Source organism: Cinclus cinclus, chromosome 1 (genome assembly GCF_963662255.1).
Source record: "Cinclus cinclus chromosome 1, bCinCin1.1, whole genome shotgun sequence".
Lineage (NCBI taxonomy): Eukaryota > Metazoa > Chordata > Aves > Passeriformes > Cinclidae > Cinclus > Cinclus cinclus.
Genome location: NC_085046.1, coordinates 126,254,683 through 126,274,922, shown reverse-complemented (window position 1 = coordinate 126,274,922; position 20,240 = coordinate 126,254,683). Strand labels below are relative to the sequence as shown.

At 38.6% G+C, this 20,240-nt stretch overlaps 1 protein-coding gene across 1 annotated transcript in view; it reads left to right on the top strand.

The window, feature by feature from the left end:
* Positions 1-1,191: 1,191 nt before the first annotated feature.
* The window catches only part of MMP16 (matrix metallopeptidase 16), a 161,750-nt gene continuing 142,701 nt past the window's right edge, over positions 1,192-20,240 (top strand). Inside the window, exon 1 of the mRNA XM_062502793.1 lies at positions 1,192-1,323. Within this exon, the coding sequence (XP_062358777.1) occupies positions 1,192-1,323 (132 nt within the window). The remainder of the gene's footprint in view (positions 1,324-20,240) is intronic.

Here is a 20,240-nt window from a genome sequence, read left to right as displayed (position 1 = left end):
CCCTTTTTCCCCAATATGCATTATTGCAACATCATGTCCGCTGATGTTATCAATCATCTCACCTTCTTTTCACTAGATGACATATCAAAGGGCCGTATAGCAAATATATCATAATACCATATATTTATGCGGATAAATTCCCGTTTACCATTAAATCACTGCAAGAGTATCTCACCCGCCGTAATCACAAGGCATTTTGCATATGACAATATTCAACATGAAGGCAGTCCGTGCTGCAGGATTTCACACACTGTTTTCCCTTAAGTGCACGGCCACGTACTCGGAGCATTAAGCAGATTTCCACCCCCAGGCAGCACCGCGGGCAGGGAGCGCGGCGCTCCCCGGCCACGGGCACCGCGGGCGGCTCGGGGCGCTCGCTCCGCGCCCGCCGCCTCCCGTGAGGAGGGCGGGGAGGCTCCGGCACTCGTGGACCGTGGGGGAAGGCCGCGCGGCCGCTGCTGCCGGGCCGCCGGTCCCCAGCAGCCGCTCACGGAGGCTCCGGGCCGGGCCCCGCAGAGCGGGGCCGTGCGGCGCTGGCGCGCCGGGGCCGCCTGGTGGGACCGTCTCCTCTAGGCCGCCTGCGGGGCGGGGCCATGTAGGTTTCGGCTGAACATTCTGGAGTGGAGGGGAGCGGCGGGGGGCGAGGCGAGGCAGGGTAGCGTAGGGTAGGGTAGGGTAGGGTAGGGTAGGGCAGGGCAGGGCAGGGCAGGGCAGAGCAGAGAACCGAGCCGTTCCGAGACGGGCTGGGCCGCGGCAGGCAGTCCCGGGCCGGGCCGAGCCGAGCCGGCCCGCCTTCCCCGGGAGGAGGCGGAGGCTGCAGGGGAGGAGGCAGGAGAGGAGGAGGAGAGGCGGGGGAGGTGGAGGAGGCGGGAGCGGAGGGAGGACACGGGGAGGTGGCTGCTGCTGCTGGGCAGAGAGGAGTCGCGCAGGAGCCGCGGCTGTACTCGGACGCCACATTCCCTCTTTATGGGGCTGGTGGTGAGGATGAGCGAGAGCTGACCCTGCCGCTCCGCCGCCTGTGCTGTGAAGTGTCTGCTCCTCCTCCTCCTTCTCTTCCTCCTCCTCCCCGGCCGTGGGTGAACCTGCGCTACGGGCTCTTCACCGACACGGGGGAGGTTGGTTTGTTTGTGCATTTGTTAAAGGCAAAGAGAGAGAAAGAGAGATCTTCCACCCGCTGAAGCACAGTTCACTATGATCGTACTCGCATCCAGCTCTGGAAGCCGGTTGGATTTCGTGTCTCAGTCCAGGGTGTTTTTCTTGCAAACCTTCATTTGGATTTTATGTGCTACAGTGTGCAAAGCGGAGCAGTATTTCAACGTGGAGGTAAGATCAGCCGGATGCGTGTGCGAGCGTGTGTGCTTCTCCCTCTCCCGTCCCTCCCTTCCCTTTTTTTATGTCCCTCAAATGAAATCAAATTGCCAGCCAGCCATGTCTTCCAGCAGCCAGGGCATACGTCTGTGTAGGCTTTCCTTCCAGCAGCCGGTAGCTCGCTCCCCTCCCCGCGCTGCCCCGCCTGATGGATGCGTTTCAGCCGGAGATCCCGTTATCCCGGCAGCGCGATGCCGGGCGCTGGAACGCAGCCCGCGGGAGACGGGAAACCCTCGCACGGGCACGGAGGAAACCTGGGGCGCAGTATGTACATGCAGCTCAGGAAAGGTTCGCTGAATGTCTTGGACTTAAGATACCACTGTCTTTCTGAGTTTTTTCAGCCTTTTTTGTTTTTATTTTTTTTGGTTGGTTGGTTTTTTGTTTTTTGTTTTGTTTTTTTTTTTTTCCTCGGGGAATGAATGAAAGAGAGTTATGGGGACAGGAGGAAGGAAACTTGAGATTTTTGGCACGTTTCTTTGTGGTAGAGTATCTGAAAAAAAAAAAATCTTTTTCCCATGGAGACCTAAGAAAAAGAGTTGCCACTAGAAATAGTGAAACAAATGGTATAAAGGTGCAACTACAGCTTGGAAGTTAGGAGGTGTGGAGGACAAGGAAACTCTTTCTCTGAGAGAAAATTAAGATTAAAACGTGGGGATACCAAGATGGGGCAAACCCTAAGAGTTTACACTTAGGTGACCGTCCATTTCCAGTAACCTTTGTCTACACTTCCAGTTTTCCCATTAGGAAATTTTACACAGTGCTTTTACTTAACTAATGTTTTTTTACTGACTTTTATCATCCTTGCATATTTTCTTTCCTCCTTTTTCTCCATCCTGTCACTCCATTTGTTCTGCTGTGATCCTTTGCTCTGCTGCAATAGAATGTCTCTATTTCCTTCTTCTTTTCCTTGTCAATTCAACTTACTGATTTTTCTTGTTATGTATCTGTAATTTATATGTGCACTTTCAAGTTCTTATACGTATAATTCTGCTATTCTGTTGGGTCGCTCTGTACCTTCACTTTCTTCTGTCCTGCCAACCCCACTCAGAACTTTGTGCTGCACCTATACAGCAGCCTTTTTGTTTTACAGTCTCTTTAGTCTCCTGGGTTCCTATGATTTTTTCTCTCAGAAAAATGAAGTCTGTGTCCCTGTCTCACACACATGCACACTCGCTTGTTTTATATGAGCTCTTGTTCTCACTCAATGACATACATTCTTGCTCCTTTCTCTGATAAGATTGCTCATGTATATCCTTCTCTGTTCCTAGTCTGTCTGAAGTGCTTACCTGTATGTCTTCTCCCTCTGTCTCATGCAAGATCACATCAAATGTATTAAAAACACACATTTTTTTTCTCCATGTCTGTTTTCATCCTACTCTTTCCTTCTCTACAGGCAATTTCCTTTGCAATTCTCTCAGCCTTACAACACTCATCCATTGATTCTTTCTTTGACTTCCATCTCTCCAGGAAGTATTGTCTTTTTACTCCATCATTAAAATCTTTCCTGATTATAAATCCAAGTTTTTTTGTTTTTTTTTTTCTGTCATCTGTGCTCTAGTCATTCATTTGATCCTTATCACTAATTTTGCATTTCTGCTTCTGTTGGATTGTAAGGTCTTTGGATCAGAACTCATGTGTTCTCACGTTTATGTGATGTGTACCATGCTCAAGCCTGGAGTACAATTGTGAGACTTCTGCTATATGAATATTAAAGCTGCATATTTAAGAGCACACAAAGACATTTTATCCTTCTGCTCATGTCCTCAGCTGCCTTCTTTGCTGATGAGCAGAGGAAGGAGCTTGGAAGAGAGGAAGTTGCTCTCTGTATCCTCCCCATGCTTCACAGGCTGGCCCCCTGCAGAGTATAGGGATGAAATTCCAGCGACAGAACTTTCTCCTCCCACAGCAGTCTGCTTTGCTGGCATCTGGCTCTGCTGGAGAGACGGGCGGCAGATGGAGCTAGTGTGGGAGGAGAAAAAGATTGGTTTAGTCAAGTGGAATATGAACAGGAGGCCAGCTCCAGTCAGGATGAGGTTTTCTGAGGAAAGAAGGGAAACACTTTCATTCTTGCCACCTCTTACATATGGAAAACAGCACATTTTGAGGGTAAAGGCAATATGAGGAGCAAGAAACACTGTTGAATAGAATGAAGTGGCATGTAATGTGTGATGAGGGCACATATTTCTCCTTTTTGAAATATGCCATCTCCTGCTCTTCTTTCCAGCCTTTCTGAAAACAGAATGTTATCATATGCCAGCCCTTCCAGTCTTTTCATATTGCTTGATTGTTTGAGACTTGTCCTAATATGGGGCGTTTTCCTAGGTCACTGCCTTTGACTACTGCTAGTGACATGATCCTGGCCTAAATGAACCTCAGATTTGCCCCAGAACAGCCATTGCTGTGTTCACAAGTTTGGATAATGCTGAAAATTCAATTTTCTTTTTGCTGGGAACAGCAAAGGCTAAAAGCATGGGAAATTTGAGGCAAAGGACTTGGCAGTGGCATGTGTGTATTGTGCTGTAAAACTCTGCATGTCAGCACAAGTGCATTAAGCAGTTGTACTTCAGACTAAATTGTGAAAATACAACAAAGATTTCTTACGACAGTAAGAATAAATATGCAAAATAGGCTCCAAGAGAAGTAGTGTACATATAGCTGAATTAAATGTCACTGAAAAAAGTGCTTAGGATGGTTGAAAAGCAGATTTACTTTTCATTCTTTCTTGTCTTTAAATAAAATACAGATAATACCTGTTGAACATTATAAAATGTGGAGATGGTTTATTTCCTCTTGTTCTGTCTTGTGTAATCTACTTTCCAGATTGATAAGTAAAATCTGTGCAGTCTTGTTGAATTTTTTTGCTTGTTCCTTTCAGTGCTGTGAGCCGGGGCAATTCTTAAGAGATACTACTGTAGCTCAAAGACATTAAATAGTAATGTTTCCTTTGAAAAGTAAAAGACGTAATTGAAGTTTACAAGCTTGTATGAACATATCTGTTCCTTGTAATCTGGTTGTCTCTCGGTAAAATTTCTTTAGCCAAACTTTACTTTTAGCCAAGAATAGAGGAATTCCTCAAGTTTCCAGTGATAACTGAATACAGCTCTCTATCCTGAAATGTATTCATGTATACAGTATTTAATGTAATAGACACATCAGAGTAGGATTCAGATATGGTACATGAGAGGAGCATGCTTGCGCTCTGTGTTGGTGAGAGTTGTGTGCTAAAGCTTCATGAGAGATGATTTTAACTGATGTGTTAAGAAAACATGATGACATTTAGGAATCAGTTGTATGTGAAGGAGTCTTTTAGCATTAATTTTCAAAGTTAATTGATTATCTGCAGCATTTTTGTGAGCCTTTGTTTCTGACATCATGAGAAAAACTAAGGACTATATTCTTAACTCCTTTTAGAGCTGAACTATTGGTCCAAAACTGTAACTTCATTAAGTATATTAGTGAAAGACTATGTCATCAATGTTGAGTTTTGCTGCTATTTTCAACTATTTGTGTACCTTAACATGGGAGAATGTTCATCAATGAGATAGCGAATGGAATAATAGTTATGAAAATAACATTCCAAATATAAAACTGAATCAAACACATGGAAGCTAATTTTTACTAAAAAGTGATAGAGCAACAAACTACCTCTTCCCCCTATTTGGCTCCTTATTGTGGTAATAATATTTTTTTGTGGCTTAAAGATAACTCCTTTGTGTGTTACTGGGCGTGTCTTTCACAAGTATCATCCATTTAGTGGGCATATATATATATTTGCTTTCCTAAACCAAGCAATATTACACTTTTTAAGCTGGTATTGTTCTGCAAATTTATTTCTCAATGTCATCCATTAGTATTTATTTACATGTACTTGAATAATAAGTATGCTTATATTTAATTGACCATTAAATATCCAATATTAAAAAATGAAAACAAATGTTACCATTTGGTTCTGGAAAAAATGGTTATTGTAAGAAAAATGCCTTGATCAGAAGACAGGATAAGCATGCATCTGGAATATGATTGATCTCTGGAACATAATGCTGCCTACTCTTACTCAGATGAGTATCTGCCTAAGCCCTGTCAAGGAAAGTGTTTTTAGAATTCCACCTAGTTTCATTGACTGTATCTGTGGTGTGGGAAACACTAGAGAGAAAGCATGCCTCATCATCTCCTCAAGCTGGTAGTTATGCTCTTTTCCTCCTTCTACTATTAAATGCATAGACTTGAATCTCTAGGGAAGGTCTTAAAATGACTCTTATTTTAGTGTGAGCAGGTCTTTAAAACAATACAGTCATCTTCCATTTTCAAAAGTGGGATAGTTAAATTGCATATTATGAAATAAAACAGAGTGGAATCTGAACTTCAGAAAAATAACATTAGTTTCCTCCATGGTAATAAGTTTCTCAGAACCCCATTGTTTTCATTGTTTATTTACAATTAGCCTCCAGCTCCTGCTAAATGGTAAGGCATGACCTTTTATTCCATAAGCTCTTAGTTTTTTAGGCTTAAAACCAGACTAGTTTAATTCTTCAGCTGGCAACTGAAAAGGAACAAACGTTTGGGAAGGGAAAAAATCCTCCAATATCACATTTACACACTTTTGAACTTCGCCTTGGTTATGAGGTTTATAGGCACAAAACAATACCTTTATAGTTCATTAAAATGCAAGCTGAAAACTATGGAAAAGCAATTAAGGTGGTTTTGATATTAATAATGCCATGTGTCCTAACAGAAATTTACAGGATCTTCTTCATTGATTTCAGTTACAATAAATATGCATGATTCTCAATTACTTAAATTCTGAATCTCACTCTTAGATAGGATATCGATGAAATGAACTGGACCTTTGTTACAACGAGGAGTTCAAACTGAAATTGTTAGAAAGATGGAGAGGAATTATTGAATCAGGTGATGAAGATGACTAGTGGGTGAAATATTAGTCAAGGAAGATACAGATAAAATGTGGTGTATTTCCTATTTGCTTATTCATGAAATACAGAGTCAAAGAAAAGCTCCTAAGGTCTCTGGTGGGAAGATATATCTAGATAAGGAAACCAATTGGAAAATTATGTGTCTGATGATAGGCAACAGAGTGCTTTTCTATCAGAGAAGGACAATACCTACTATATAATAAACTGGCTCTCATTTGATCTGAAGAAATACATGTGAAGAAGTACTATTTAGTTGTTAGAGTGCATTTCCTACTGTAAAGTATGAGATTATTTTGTGCTACTGACATTGCAGGGAAGCTCATGGTTTCTGTTGCCTGTATTTTTTTCAAAGGCAGGTTGGAAGGATGGTGCCTGCTCTTATGGGTTCACTTCTGACATAGTATGTTTTACCTTGGATGCAAAACATATTTGTTTATTATTGTAATTCAACTTGTTTTCCTGTGGCAAATTTTTGTCAGTTTAGTGTTTAGGCATCACACCTATTAGTGAATCTCAATTCTACTAAAGAAAAGAAATAAAATGGTTGAGGAGATTTATATGATCACCTTATATAGTGCAAGATGAAACTACAAACCCATGTATTTCTAATGTTTTCTGACATGAGATCTTACTAAAATAAATTCAAAATTTATTAGCCCACCAATAAACGTTGAACAAGCCCAAGCTCTCCCGTTCCATTATTTGGAAGGCATAATGTAAAACTCCTTCATAATCATTCGTTGTTTCTTCAACGTGGATATACTGTGTTCTTTAACTGGTTTAAGATTTATGCTGCTCTTTGTTAGTTTTATTTGAATCCATCTAAAAGGTCAGTGCTTGCTCTAGGCACCTCAGCTCTGCTTATGCACTCAGCAAGACTGTGTTGTAAGAGTTTATAAAGATAGAATGTAGTATGATACATATTTTAAAGCATTTCAAACTGCACTTGTTTTTACTGTTTTAAAGTCTGTTTCATTCTTGTACTTTACTGAACTATCATTTTATGATGTTAAACGTTGGAGGATTTTGTGTTGATACTGTTTAAAGATCCTTAAGGAAACTATGTAAGTTTTAGAAAAGTATTTTAATTACCCTATTTAAATTGCTTAAATCTTCTCAGCTCACTATTTCAGATCTTAGTTTATTGTCTAACCTTTTTGCCATCCTCAAACTTCACTGTTGACCATAATCTGAAGGAGCAGGTTGAGTCTGTTTAATTTGTTATTTGTGAGATGTCAAATGGCAGATTTGGTTTCATTCTGTATGAAGAAGGCCAGGATTAGTGCTGCAAACATGATTTTAGTTGGCACTGAAATGGATTTGAAAAATAATTATGATTAGAGCTTTATCCTTTAAAGAGAGGTCATGCTATTTGGAACCTTTATTTATTGGTTGCCTGGCAACTGTTCATTCATGTTCCTGCTTATCGTTGTTCATTGTAAGCATCTTTGCTGTGCACTAAGACCAATTAAGTGGCAACACTTTATTTCTGTGATGAATTAACTTTAACATAAATTACAGATAAAGAAAAAATCTGTAGTTCTACTTATTAACCAAAACTGTTGGTATGATGTTTCTTTGCTTATTAACATCAGGTTTATACCAGCTGAGGAGTTCACTATAATAATAATGTTTCTAGCATACCTTTTGAGGCATTACAGCACAGAATTGACTTAGGGGTTTGTTCAGGTATTTTTGCCATGTTTAGAAACTCCTGTTGATTGCAAGATCAAGGCTTCAGGGTGCTAGGAAACCCATGTCCTGTTGATTTCAGAGCTTTATATTAGGCAGTCCAATCTCAAGTATTGAAGCTTAAACCCAGTCATTGGGAAAAGAGTTTCACATTCTGTTGTTAAAATTGCTGTACTAGGAGATGTGCAGGTGAAGCAATAAGAAGAACATTAAAGTCACTTGATACTTTGTAGAACAAGAGCAGTTTTTATTGCAGTGTGAAAAAAATAAAGCATATTATTCAACAACTATTTTGACTGTGGATGAAAATATTTTGCTCTCTTAATTAATTTTGAATTATATAATGATTGACCTTTGTGTGGAATAGCAGTGTGGAATAAGACTGTTCGGTTATGGAGTATTTGTAGAAGATGTCTTTATAAAGAATACTGAAGAAAATTCCTTATAGCTGCGTCTTAAAAGACCATCTACACTGTGGGGTCAGGGTGGAAGTAGATTTATGTCTCTGCTGCTACCATTTGGTAGGATTATCTCTATTCTAGTTGGCTCAGTGCTTTGGGAAATAGGCCATCTCTATTCACATGGATGATAACAATGTTGCCAGGAGTAGTCAGCATGGATTTAGTAAGGGTAAATCATGCTTGACCAACCTGATTGCCTTCTGTGATGATACAACTGCCTGGATGGATGAGGAGGAGAGCAGGGGATATTGTCTACCTTGACTTCAATAAGGCTTTTGAAACTGTCTCACTCAACACCATCACAGGCAGATTCGGGAAGTTTGGTCTGTGTGAGTGGACAGAGAGGTGGTCTGAGAACTGGCTGAACAGCAGATCCCAGAGTGTTGTAATCAGTGGTACAGGGTCTAGTTGGAGGCTTGCCACTGGTGGAGTCCCCCAAGGTTCAGTACTGGGTCCAGTATTGTTTAACTTTTCAACAATAACTTGGATGAAGGGGCAGAGGCCTCCTCAGCATGTTCCCCAACACCACAAAGCTGGGAGGAGTGGCTGATACCTCAGAGTTCTGTGCAGCCCTTCAGAATGACCCTGGAGAGATGGGCAGACAAGAACCATCTGAAATTCAACAGAGGTGAATGCAGGGTCCTGCACCTGGGGTGGAACAACACCATGGACCAGAACAGGATGGGGGTGACCTGCTGGAAAACAGCTCTGTGGAGAAGGACCTGGGAGTCCTGGTGGACAATAAGCTGTCTGTGGGCCCAGCAGTGTGAACCTTATGGACAAGAAATACAAAGGTATCCTGGAGTACCAGGAAGAGCATTGTCAGCAGGTCCAGGGAGGTGATCCTGTTGCTCTACTAATCCCTAGTGAGGCCACATCTGGAGTTCTGAATCCTGTCCTGGGCTCCTCAGTACAAGAACATCTCTCCTACATCTCTCCTACAAGGACAGGCTGAGGGATCTGGACCTGTTCAGCCTTGAGAAGAGATGACTGAGAGGGGATCCCATCAATGTCTATCAGTATCTGGAGGGAGGGATCAAGAGGATGGAGCCAGGCTCTGCTCAGTGGTGCAGAGCAATAGGACAAGATACAATGGGCAGAAACTGGAACACAGGAATTTCCATGTGAATATGAGGAAGAACTTCTTGACTCACACTGGAACAGGGTGTAGAGTCTCTCACTGGAGATATCCAAGAACTGTCTGGACACAATCTGGTGCTGTGTGCTCCAGGATGACCCTGCTTGAGCAGGAAGGTTGGACCAGATGACCTACTGTGGTACCTTTCAACCTGACCTGTTCTGTGATTATGTGAAAGAATGTCCCTCTGGGACTGATGGCCTCTCCTTTGAGCTTCTGATTGTATTAGTTCACAAACACTCCTTATGTCACAGTTAGGGGGAACAAAGTAACTGCTGTAAGATAAATCTATATCAATTTTGATCAGATTTTCCCATTCATGTGAAGTGTTGGTAATACATGAAGATTGTGTTGTATGTTTTTTCCCTTTTACAAGACAGTTGAACTGTTTTCAAAGCTGTATAGATAATTTGAAAAGAAATGCTAGCCTCAGAAAATCTGGTGTTTATTTTTTTACTAATAATATTGTAGAGAAAAAGTTATTTCACTGGTACTGTTCATGTTTGGTGGGATGTAATCACAAATTCACTTGAAGTTGTGAAATAGATGTTGGCAAGAGGAAGGCTTAATTTCTTAGAAAATTACCAGCTGAAAGGCAGAAAGATCAATGTCTTTAAAACACAGATAGTAAAACAGGAAAACAAACCTCCATTTCAATGGGGAGGAAGATACTTCATTAAAATCTTTTGGTGGATATTTACAAAGTGTGCAACAGAGGAAATTGCTTTCTTTTTGTATGGCAGTTAGATCTGAAGGTGATGATCCTGTCACGTTCTTACCTCAGACATTGGTGTGATGCTCTTCTAGGAAATTGCTTTGACCCACTGTCTTCGCAGAGAAATTGACAGATTGTATCTGTCTGTGCTGTAGTTTATGTTTAATTGCAAGTGAAAGAAAAAATATTTCATGCAATAAAATGTATTATTATTATTATGAGAAGTAATAGAAATGTATTGTTAACTGTACAGCATGATTTTGGTCTTGGCATGTGAGGCCTTTTATTTTTTTTCTCTCATTGCTTCTATGTACTTAGAAAAATGAAATAATAATACTAAAAACCCCTCAAACCAACCCAGGACAGTGTTCCAGTGTTTGGCTTTTGTTGATTATGAAGTGCTGAGCTCTGATACTCTGTCCTTCATTACTTGTACATTAAATGCCTGCTTTGGAAAGACCTGCATTATGATTTGCTCAATTTCATATATTTGTAAATATATAAGGAAAAGGATGTGATGTGACTGTGGCATTTTGCTGGGGATGGCTGAAGATCCAGGTTGTGTGTCCAGTTCCATCATGAGTCTTCATATGAATCATGTAGTTTATCCATCCTTGTAACCAGCCTTTTCCAATACATATCAAGTGCAATAGAAGAAAAGTGATATAAAAGAGCCAGGAGTATATCTTCATCGTTCCTTTATCTTGGGACTGTTTCACTTTTTGCCATAAAGTATAGTAGAAGAATATAATAAAATATAGATACAGCATTTCAATTTAATTGTCTATATAATCATTCAGGAAGTGAATGTGTTCAAAAGAAAGTACCAGAGCAGAAAAGATGAAAGACATGTCTATAACAGTTTGAACACTGGCTTTGTTTTTTGTTTGTTTTTTTTTTTTTTTTAGTGTTTTTTTTTGGCTTTGGATTTTTGTTTGTCTGTTTTTTGTTTGTTTTTGTTTTGGTCTTTTAAAATATGAATACCAAAACTTGAGAGGCAACACTATTAGAATTAGATGAAGGATGTAATTAGGTAAGTGAAGATAGAGTATCACAGTCTCTATCAGAATGAAAGTTTGAATAGGATAATTTTTGCTACCCAAACATACTCAATATGATTTTAAATAAATGTAAGTCTTAACAAATAAATCAATTTTGGATCAGATTGTAAATGCCATGCAATGCATAATTAAAAACTGTTCTGTTTTTGAGTGAATTTACCCTTAAACAGGTAAATTGTTCCACATATGTTCATGTTTCCTTTTCATCAGAATACCTAAGCTTCTTCTTTTGTATTTGAGTATTTGTGGATTTTTACGACATATAATAAAAGATGCACTGCTCCATGCATTTAATGTTTTATATTGGGCACCACTAACAGGCGGCCATACTGCTCACATACTCCTGGATGTTAGAAATTAATGGGGAGAGGATAAGGTAAATAAGAGTTGCGGAGGTCACAGGTATGACAGAAGTGGAGACTTTTTCCTCAAGGTTCCTGTACCATCTGTTCATCTTATGACTCTGTTTCAGAGTGACTTGAAGTATTTTTTTGAGCTCTCCTGTTGGTATTAACCAGAAGTGTGATTAAGTTACTCACATGTGGGTATCAAGCACATTTTAAGGTGCCCTTGGCCAAGATATGCACAAGGCTGGCAGAAATAACATGAGACCAACAAAAGTTTCCTCTTTAGGCTATCAACAGGAAGCCATTCTCTGTGTTCTAAGTCAGCTCATATGACTCTAGACACTTCTATTTAGGTAACTAAAACCTGCTTCTAGTTTTAAATGGTGGTGGAGAGTGATATGTCTGTGGGGCTCACCCAGACAGACACTGGCATTCCAATGTCATAATTTGGAGTTGAATACCTTCCCTCTGCAGTGGTAGGATTCATTACGCTTGTTGTAGGGACCTGGTGCTGTTTAGGCACTGTGGTCTGACTTGCTTGGTCTCTAGATACTGTTCCAGAAAATCATGGGCTTCCTAAAAAATCCAGTGATATATCTCCCATCCCCTGGTTATTGTAGTTTATCTCAGATCACACCAGACACCCGTACTCTTGACAAAACCAAGAATAGAGCTCCATCCTTATGTCATTACAAGTTTTACCCTGTCACTGATGCCTTGCACACTATTAAATATATTCATCCCTTAGTGTAAAAGGTTAACACGTGTCTTTGTATCTCATGTATTCTAAGTATTTAGTTAGGGATTTAAAGAATACAACATTTCTCTACTGTAACAAGGCAGTTTTGCCTTCAACTGCAGTGATATCAGGCCTGAGCTTGTTCTAGTCCATGTTAAACATGTTACCTAACTCAGAGCAAACACTTAGGGCAGGTTTTATAAATGTACTGCTTCTGACTGTTATTTTGTGCTTTACCTTAAATGGTTTTAAAAACTCTCTTTCTGTCCTAAACTACACACGTCTTAAACATCTCTTGAGGGGAGAAAACAGAATGTTAAGCATTTTTATAAAGAGCAAGTAATAAAATATATTTTAGAGGAATTAGCTTGCTAAGTGTCTATTGCCTGATAGACAATCCCCAAAAAGATAAGAAAGAAAATGATATTTTAATAATTTTTTGGCTAAGAGCCCTCAGCCTTCAAGAATAATTATCTTGTTTTCAAGTACTTTTGTTATGTAAAGCAAAATGGGGATTAAGTCAACAGAAATTTACATTTCTCTGTTAATACCAGAATTTAGATCTTTAGGTATTAGGATTGCTTTAGATATTCAAAACGGTGTCAGATTAATAGTGTAACTGACCAGCTTGTATTTATAAATTTGTTTTTTTGCTTAATTTGTAAATCCAAAAATTTGAAATACATGAATATGCTACCCGATATACTATTTAAATGAGCTTTGTGCTATCATGTAGTTAGCGAGAGACTAGATCTGCTGTCAGTTTTTAAGTCTGCATTTGCAAAGAAAAATTGACATATGCAGTCTTTTAATACGGATGAGCTTCCTTTGTAATATATAGCTCTATTCTTGTTTTGCACTCACAGGCTCATTTAGAGATAAAACAGTGTTTTAGATCCTTCGTGAATAATTCTGTCGTTTTTCCTAACTGTTGAGAGAATTCGCTTTTTGTCCCAGCAGTCAGATAAAGATATAATCATTGTTTTTCATAAATTAGTTGCTTAGATGCCATTTCCATTGAGATATTTGAGGATTTTTTTCTACATGCAAGATCTTCCTGAAGATGTGTTGTCAATTTAATTTGGACCAAAAGTTTTGGATTCTATAGAAATATATTCTTTCTTTAACTTTGTTCAAAATAAACATTCTGTTTCATTAAAAGTTGGGGGGGGGGGGTGGGTGGGGGGATTAATGTTTTTAAGAATATGCGCTTCCTTATTTAAATTTTCAGCACCAGAGGAAATTATTCTTAGGGTGAAACAAAGTTTTTAAAATGTTGGAATAAAACATTCTGTGATGTTTTGTAAAAGTTATGAGTGATAACAGGCCTAAAGCCTAGAGCCTAAAGCAATTGCAGCTTTTCTCATGTCCCATCTCCAGTAATACAATAGAGAAATCCATCATGTCAGTTAGCTTTATCCTGATAGCTAGAAAAAGAAAAAGCTAGATAAAGCTAGATAGCTAGAAAAAACTTTAAATGTCCTGCAGTCTGAGGGCTTTATAGGTTTTAACTTGTTTTAGCTGAACATGTGGTTGAAAACTGTGTAACGGTGTTTCATAAAATAAGTAATAATAATAAAAAGGTTACTTTTTAAAAGTTGAAACAAAGAATTAATAGAGTTGTTGAAAAGAGTCAAGAGCTTTCAGAGCTGTACAGAAATGGAGAGTATAATTTTTGTCCATGCTTTCTTTTTTTGGAGCTCAGATATTATCTATGTTTCAGCTATAAGAAGAAACTAGAGACAAGAGGAAAGGGAATCCACCCATATTTAGTTTATTTTCTTTTTTATAACTGTTATTTGTTTACTTATGTACTTACTAGCCTAATAAAATATCTGGTCTTCACTGGGAAACTTGAATGGGACTCTAACTTCATGGAATTGTTGATATTGTGCCATTAATTTCATTGCATCCAAGGTTTTACTCCAAGCTATTTGAAAAGCTCTGTATTGCTAAACATTTTAGCTTAGTAAATTCAAAATATGTATAGCATAGAATCATGGAATGATTTGGGTTGGAATGGACTTTTAAGATTATCTAGTTCCAGTCTTGCCTTCCATGAGCAGGGACACCTTCCACTAGTCCAGACTACTCAAAGTCATCGAACCTGGCCTTGGAAGGTTTCAGGAATGGGGCATCCACAAGTTCTCTCAGCAACCTGCGCCAGTCTCTCACCACTGATACAGTGAAAAATTTCTTCCAGCCATCTGATCTAAACCTGCCCCCTTTCATTTTAAAGTCTTTGTCCTGCCTCAACATACTTTTCTCAAAAGTCCCTCTCCAGATTTCTTGTAGGCCACTTTAGGTGTCAGAATACTGCTAGAAGGTCCCTGAAGCCTTCTCTTCTCCAGGCTGGGAATTTATATAAATATATTGTAATATATATTTAATATTAATGTTTATAAAATATTTAAGAAAAATATTGGTGTAAAAATCCATAGGCTTAACCTATATACAAGGGATTAAATTAGTACAAAAAATAAGTGGAGGTACACTATCTGTGCATGAGCTGAATCTTGTAGTTAGAAGAAAGTTTCAAATCATTACAGGGGTGCTAGTCTTGAATGACTTTTTGAAAAGAGCAGTGCTGGGGTCATGTGGAGAAGAAACCGTTAACTTGAGATGGGAGCTAACTATTTAATGTGGGGGCTTACAAAGTGTAACTTTACTCATCAGCAATAATGGACTGGATTCCTTCCTTATTCTGTACTTTATGATTTCCTCATCCAGAGAGGCTGATAGCTCTTCTGACAGCTATTGATTGTAATGGTTGTTCTTCTGCATAAGTGTGTCTACCTTAAGAAGCTTATAGCTATTGTATTAGACCAAAAAGGAGGGCTATATTGCATCAATACAGTTTTCTGCTTCATTGCTTCTTGTCATTCACACTTTTCAGTCACCATGTGTGAAAGTCTCGTTTTTCCAATAACATTGAAGTCAATGCTGAAAATTGTAAATAATGTCTATGGAATCAACCATACTTGTTTGAAAATCATATATAAAGGCTTTTAGAATATTTTTGATTGTCTGCTTCTTTTTGAGCTCTTGGGTTCACTTTTTTCTTTTTTCTTTTTGAAACAATAATGAGAAATTCACAGTTAAGGAAGAAACAGAATATTCTCATTTTATAGAGTAAGCCAAATCTTCAAGAAGCTTTCCAAAAATTTAACATGAAAGCTGTCTAACACTAGCCAGGCTGCTTACTTGCTTCATACCTCTTTTCAGTTTTGATTGTCTTCAAAATTGTATTTGCTGCTATTTTTGCTCCTGTTAAAGCCTGCCACTTCAAAAGGTCAGAGTACTTCTAACTGCTGACAAACACTGTTTTTCATTATGTGATGACTGTTAACATTGCACAATTTGCATAACACCTTTAACTGTTTAACAGTAGCTAACTGGCTGACCTAGTGCATCACTACGGCAGGAGACACCTGTTTAATTCTCGGACTTAGATGCTAATTGTAGCTGCAGGGACTGGGTTGTTCTCCTGAAATTTAGCTTTTTATTTTTATAGGTGCTGCAATTTCTCTAGTAGGAAAAGGAAGACACATATTTTACTGCTTTTAAACTGTGTGACTTTGTACTCTTGATTCAGTATTTTGTAGCACCTATGAGAGACAAAAATAGGGTTGTAATTGAGGTTGGGCCAGTGTCACAGAGGTTTAGGATTAAACCTTCAAAAGCAGCATATCAATGTACCAATATCAGTAGGGACATGTACTTTTAGCTATAAAGTAACATTAATTTTTGAACTAAAGAGTTTAATTTAGATAGTAGTATTTAAATAGTACAAATGAATTTTTACATGAGTATTTAGATAATATAAATTCTCCATTTTCTTATGTAATCTGGCCTTTTTGGTTTTTTTGTTTTATTTCACTCTGATTGAGATACATGAAATGTAACGAGATAGGACTGCTTAGTAGCTGACTGCTTAGTTGATATTTTCATGAGAAAAATGCATTGATTGATACATACTCTGAATATTGGTTGAAGAGGGGATGACACAACACTATAAACAGCTGACTGCCAACAATATAAACCAAAACTTCAAAATTACCATACTGATTGAATTCATGTAATGAATCAGGAGTTGAAAGTCAGAGGATGGCCTCTGGAAAACCTGCCAATAGGCATTCTTCCTGTTCAAGAATGCGCATGGGAAATTTAACATTATTTAAACCATATATATTTATAACAGAGGGTATTTTAAATCAGCCACCCCATTTCTGTCCTACAATTCAGAAAACATTTATTGGATAGAAAGAAGACAGCAAGTAATGAATTTCAAAGAGATAGACTGTAATATGTCAGGAAAGCAGCAGATAGTTTGGCTTTCAGTTTTGTAAAAATAGAACAGGTAATCTGTTGAGACATTGCACTTTCATTGTATTAATTGGGTTAGATTCAGCTCTTCAGCTGTAGTCCCACAAAGGATCTCTCTAAGGATAGAAGGAGCATCCAAGTGTGGAGGTGAAACGCTAGAATCAGCTGAAACAGAAACATTGTTAGCTCTGATCATGACCCACACAGCTGGCTCTAGTGAAATATTTCCCTGCAGTTTGTATGTTTGCACAACCCCATAAATTCCATTATATTGTAGGTTTTGGGTGATGTAGATGTTACACTGTGGCCTCACAGTCTGGCCTGTATCATCAGGTAAAGGCTCACAGTGGATGGAATTTTGCTGGAAAATGTGTTCCCCTTTGGTGAGAAAACTAAAGGCTAATTGAGGCACAGGGACAGTTGTATGCTGATGAAAGGATTCATATCTGGGATATGATTCAGGGAAAAGAAGAAACCAGTTCCTGAAGTCTCCTGTGCTGAAGATGAGGTATGTTGAGAGAGCTTTCCAAGGCTCACCACTGTTGGTACTTCCTGAGACTGTAAAGGAAGAATGTCACTGAGAATTGATCTGTACTATATTTTTGGGAACTGACCTGGGATTTTCAATTTGTTTTATGTGCTAGCAGCCCTCTGAACTCCTGTAGTACCAATGATGTATCAATATTAGTCTTTCAGACCACATTCAGAGTAATGCTTAGAGTCTTCCTCTGCTTTATTCCTTTCCATTTCTCTTTATAAACCCCAGCTTGGTACACAGCAGAGGATGTTAGCTTTGATCTGGAAAACCTGCTATTGAGAACTGTGTTTTGGAAAGCTAGACCAGTCAGCATCTTGAAAGTAGAAAGCCCAGAGTGGCTTTTTGTCATTGATACTATTAGCTTGCTCTGGTAGCCTGTGAAATACTGCCTTTTAGTAGAAACTGTGTAAACAAAATCAAGCTATTGATACCTACTGGGCTTATTACTCCTGCACAAGTCAAATGTTTTTTCTTGATCTGACACCCTCCATTCTTGTTTCGAAAGCCACTTCTTAATCTCTGTGAGCAACTTTTCTATGTCTGACCTTGTAGGTGAAACTGCTGTGTGATGCAGCACTAACTGATTTGAAACTGACATAAATAAAATGTTCATTGTGTAAAATTTGTCTCTGTCATATCAGCAGTACATATGGTGTTGCTGGTTTTGTTTTTGTTTTTTTCTCAATGAATTTAAGTTACTCTGGCTGTTCAATGATGCATGCATTTTTAAAATTTATAGGTTGGGCTATAGAAAGTATTTACAATTTCTGTTCTAAAAGTGAAGTCAGAGTTTCTGGATTGCAGTTTCTCAGATCCTCCCTTGTTCTTTATGTAAATATAGTTATTACCATATAATATATAGTTCTTTCTCTCTGCTTTTAAACATAATTTCTTTATTCTAAATAAAAGAAAATACAGTGAGACTAGTGACAATTAAATCCTTAGAGTGAAATTATGTCCTGACTGAGAAAAACAGGAATTTTACTCAGACTTCTGTGTACCTGTGGTTTCACCTGGAACACTTCTCTTAGAAACACTTCCCTTACACTTTCGGTTCAAGTGTAAGGGGTTATGTCTGAAGTGGTGACTCTCCTGTGACCAGCTAGAGTGCTTCATGTTACTTTGGTCTTTGCTCCCAGGATTAGCTCTTACTAATTCTTATCAGTGCTGTAGCTTGAATGCTGCAGACTGTGGGTTGCTGTAATTCAGGAAAGTGTTTTTTGCAGGATGATAATGTGGCTGATAATTTCCCAGAAATGTTTCAACTGTACTTGGCAAAGTTATCTTCAGGTCATTAAGACTTAATTCTTTAATTTTATTTAAAAAAAAAAAAAATCAAGTGAGGGAAACCTGACTAACAATCCTTCCAATAAGGTGTCTGGAAATTTTCAAGGTGGTGTCTAAATTTAAGCTGTTTACAAATGTAGCAAATTATTATCAACATGTGTAACTTATCTAGATCCACCAGGTAGATATATACCAGATCACTGGAAATATTTTTCTTGTATTTCATCATGATATAGAATGAGGAAATTGTTTCTGCACCAATTTGAAATTATTCTCTCTTAAATTTGTTTATTCTGATATGAATAATAACCAGCAGAACAAGGTGTAAATGTTACTTTGACCTAACCTTTTTGCTTGAACTGCTCCTGGGAAAACTTATTTGCAGTTCCTTTCCATGTGGATCAGGAGAGTATGAGATAGATTGCACCATGGCCACTCGGTTTGCATTAGCAGTGTTATACTGCTTCTTTTTTTTAGCCAAGGACAAAATTAAGTGTTTCTTTTAAAATATATGAGATACTCATGTCACTATAGTGACAAATAATCTGTGGTACTGTCTGTGATATGCAAGGGGTCTCTGTCCTACAGTACAGATATCCTGAAAGTTACTGAATCTACCTGCTGTGCCTGATACTGGATTTGGCTCCCAATAGTAACCATATACTGCTATGCCTGACTCCAAAATCCCCAGATCCAAAGACATTAGAAAGGAAATTAATATGTGCATGACTAGATCCAAACCTACATCACTTTACTCATTGTGGACAGAAATCTAAGGGAGATCCCTTCCTAACTTTAAAATCTGTTTTGCTGTATTTAATTTTTCTAGTAAACGTACTATTTTGTTAAGCAATTGTCTTGGCTTAACCTGAGGAAGCAGCTGAGCCCCACAGTAGGATGGGTGAGAGAATTGAAAGGGTGATAGTGAGAAAAATCGTGGGTTGGGGTAAAGGCATTTGTAGATGTAAAGCAAAAGCTGTGCGAATGAGGAGAGCTAAGAGGGTATTCACCACTTGCCATGGTCTAGCCCTGCCCAGGAATGCTGGGCTCCATTTTGTATAACATTGACTTAGGAACTTTTCACAGCTTTGTATGCTGAATATAACACTAAATGGCATGGATTATCTCTTTGGTCGGTTGGGGTCAGCTGTCCTGTCTGCATCCTGTATTTTTGTTTTACTGAGTATAAATGTGCCATTGTTCAAAATGCTTGACAAAAATCATCAAGCAAATTCTTGTAACAATAATGATGAGTAAAAGTATTCTCTCTGTACTTTCTGTAGCATTTTACAGGACATTTATTGAAACCTTGTGTATATGTATGCTGCAAAATGTTAGTCATCATTCCAGGCACTCTTTCAGTAACTCTCTCACAGTCCTATAGTTCTTTTTGAGTCTCCAATCTGTACCACTTTTTAATTCTAGACATGATCACTCTTTGTTTAAACATCCCATTCTGCAAATGCCCACCATCCCCAGTGATTTCTATACATCTGTCACATGCCATAGCACTTACTATGGTGTGATGATAATGTTAAGGAATCATGGTATGGATCCAAAAGTTCTTTCTCCAGAGGGCTTCCTCATATGTAGCAGTTCAGGTATAAGTGAGATGTTTGGTAAAGTGATCTTTGTGG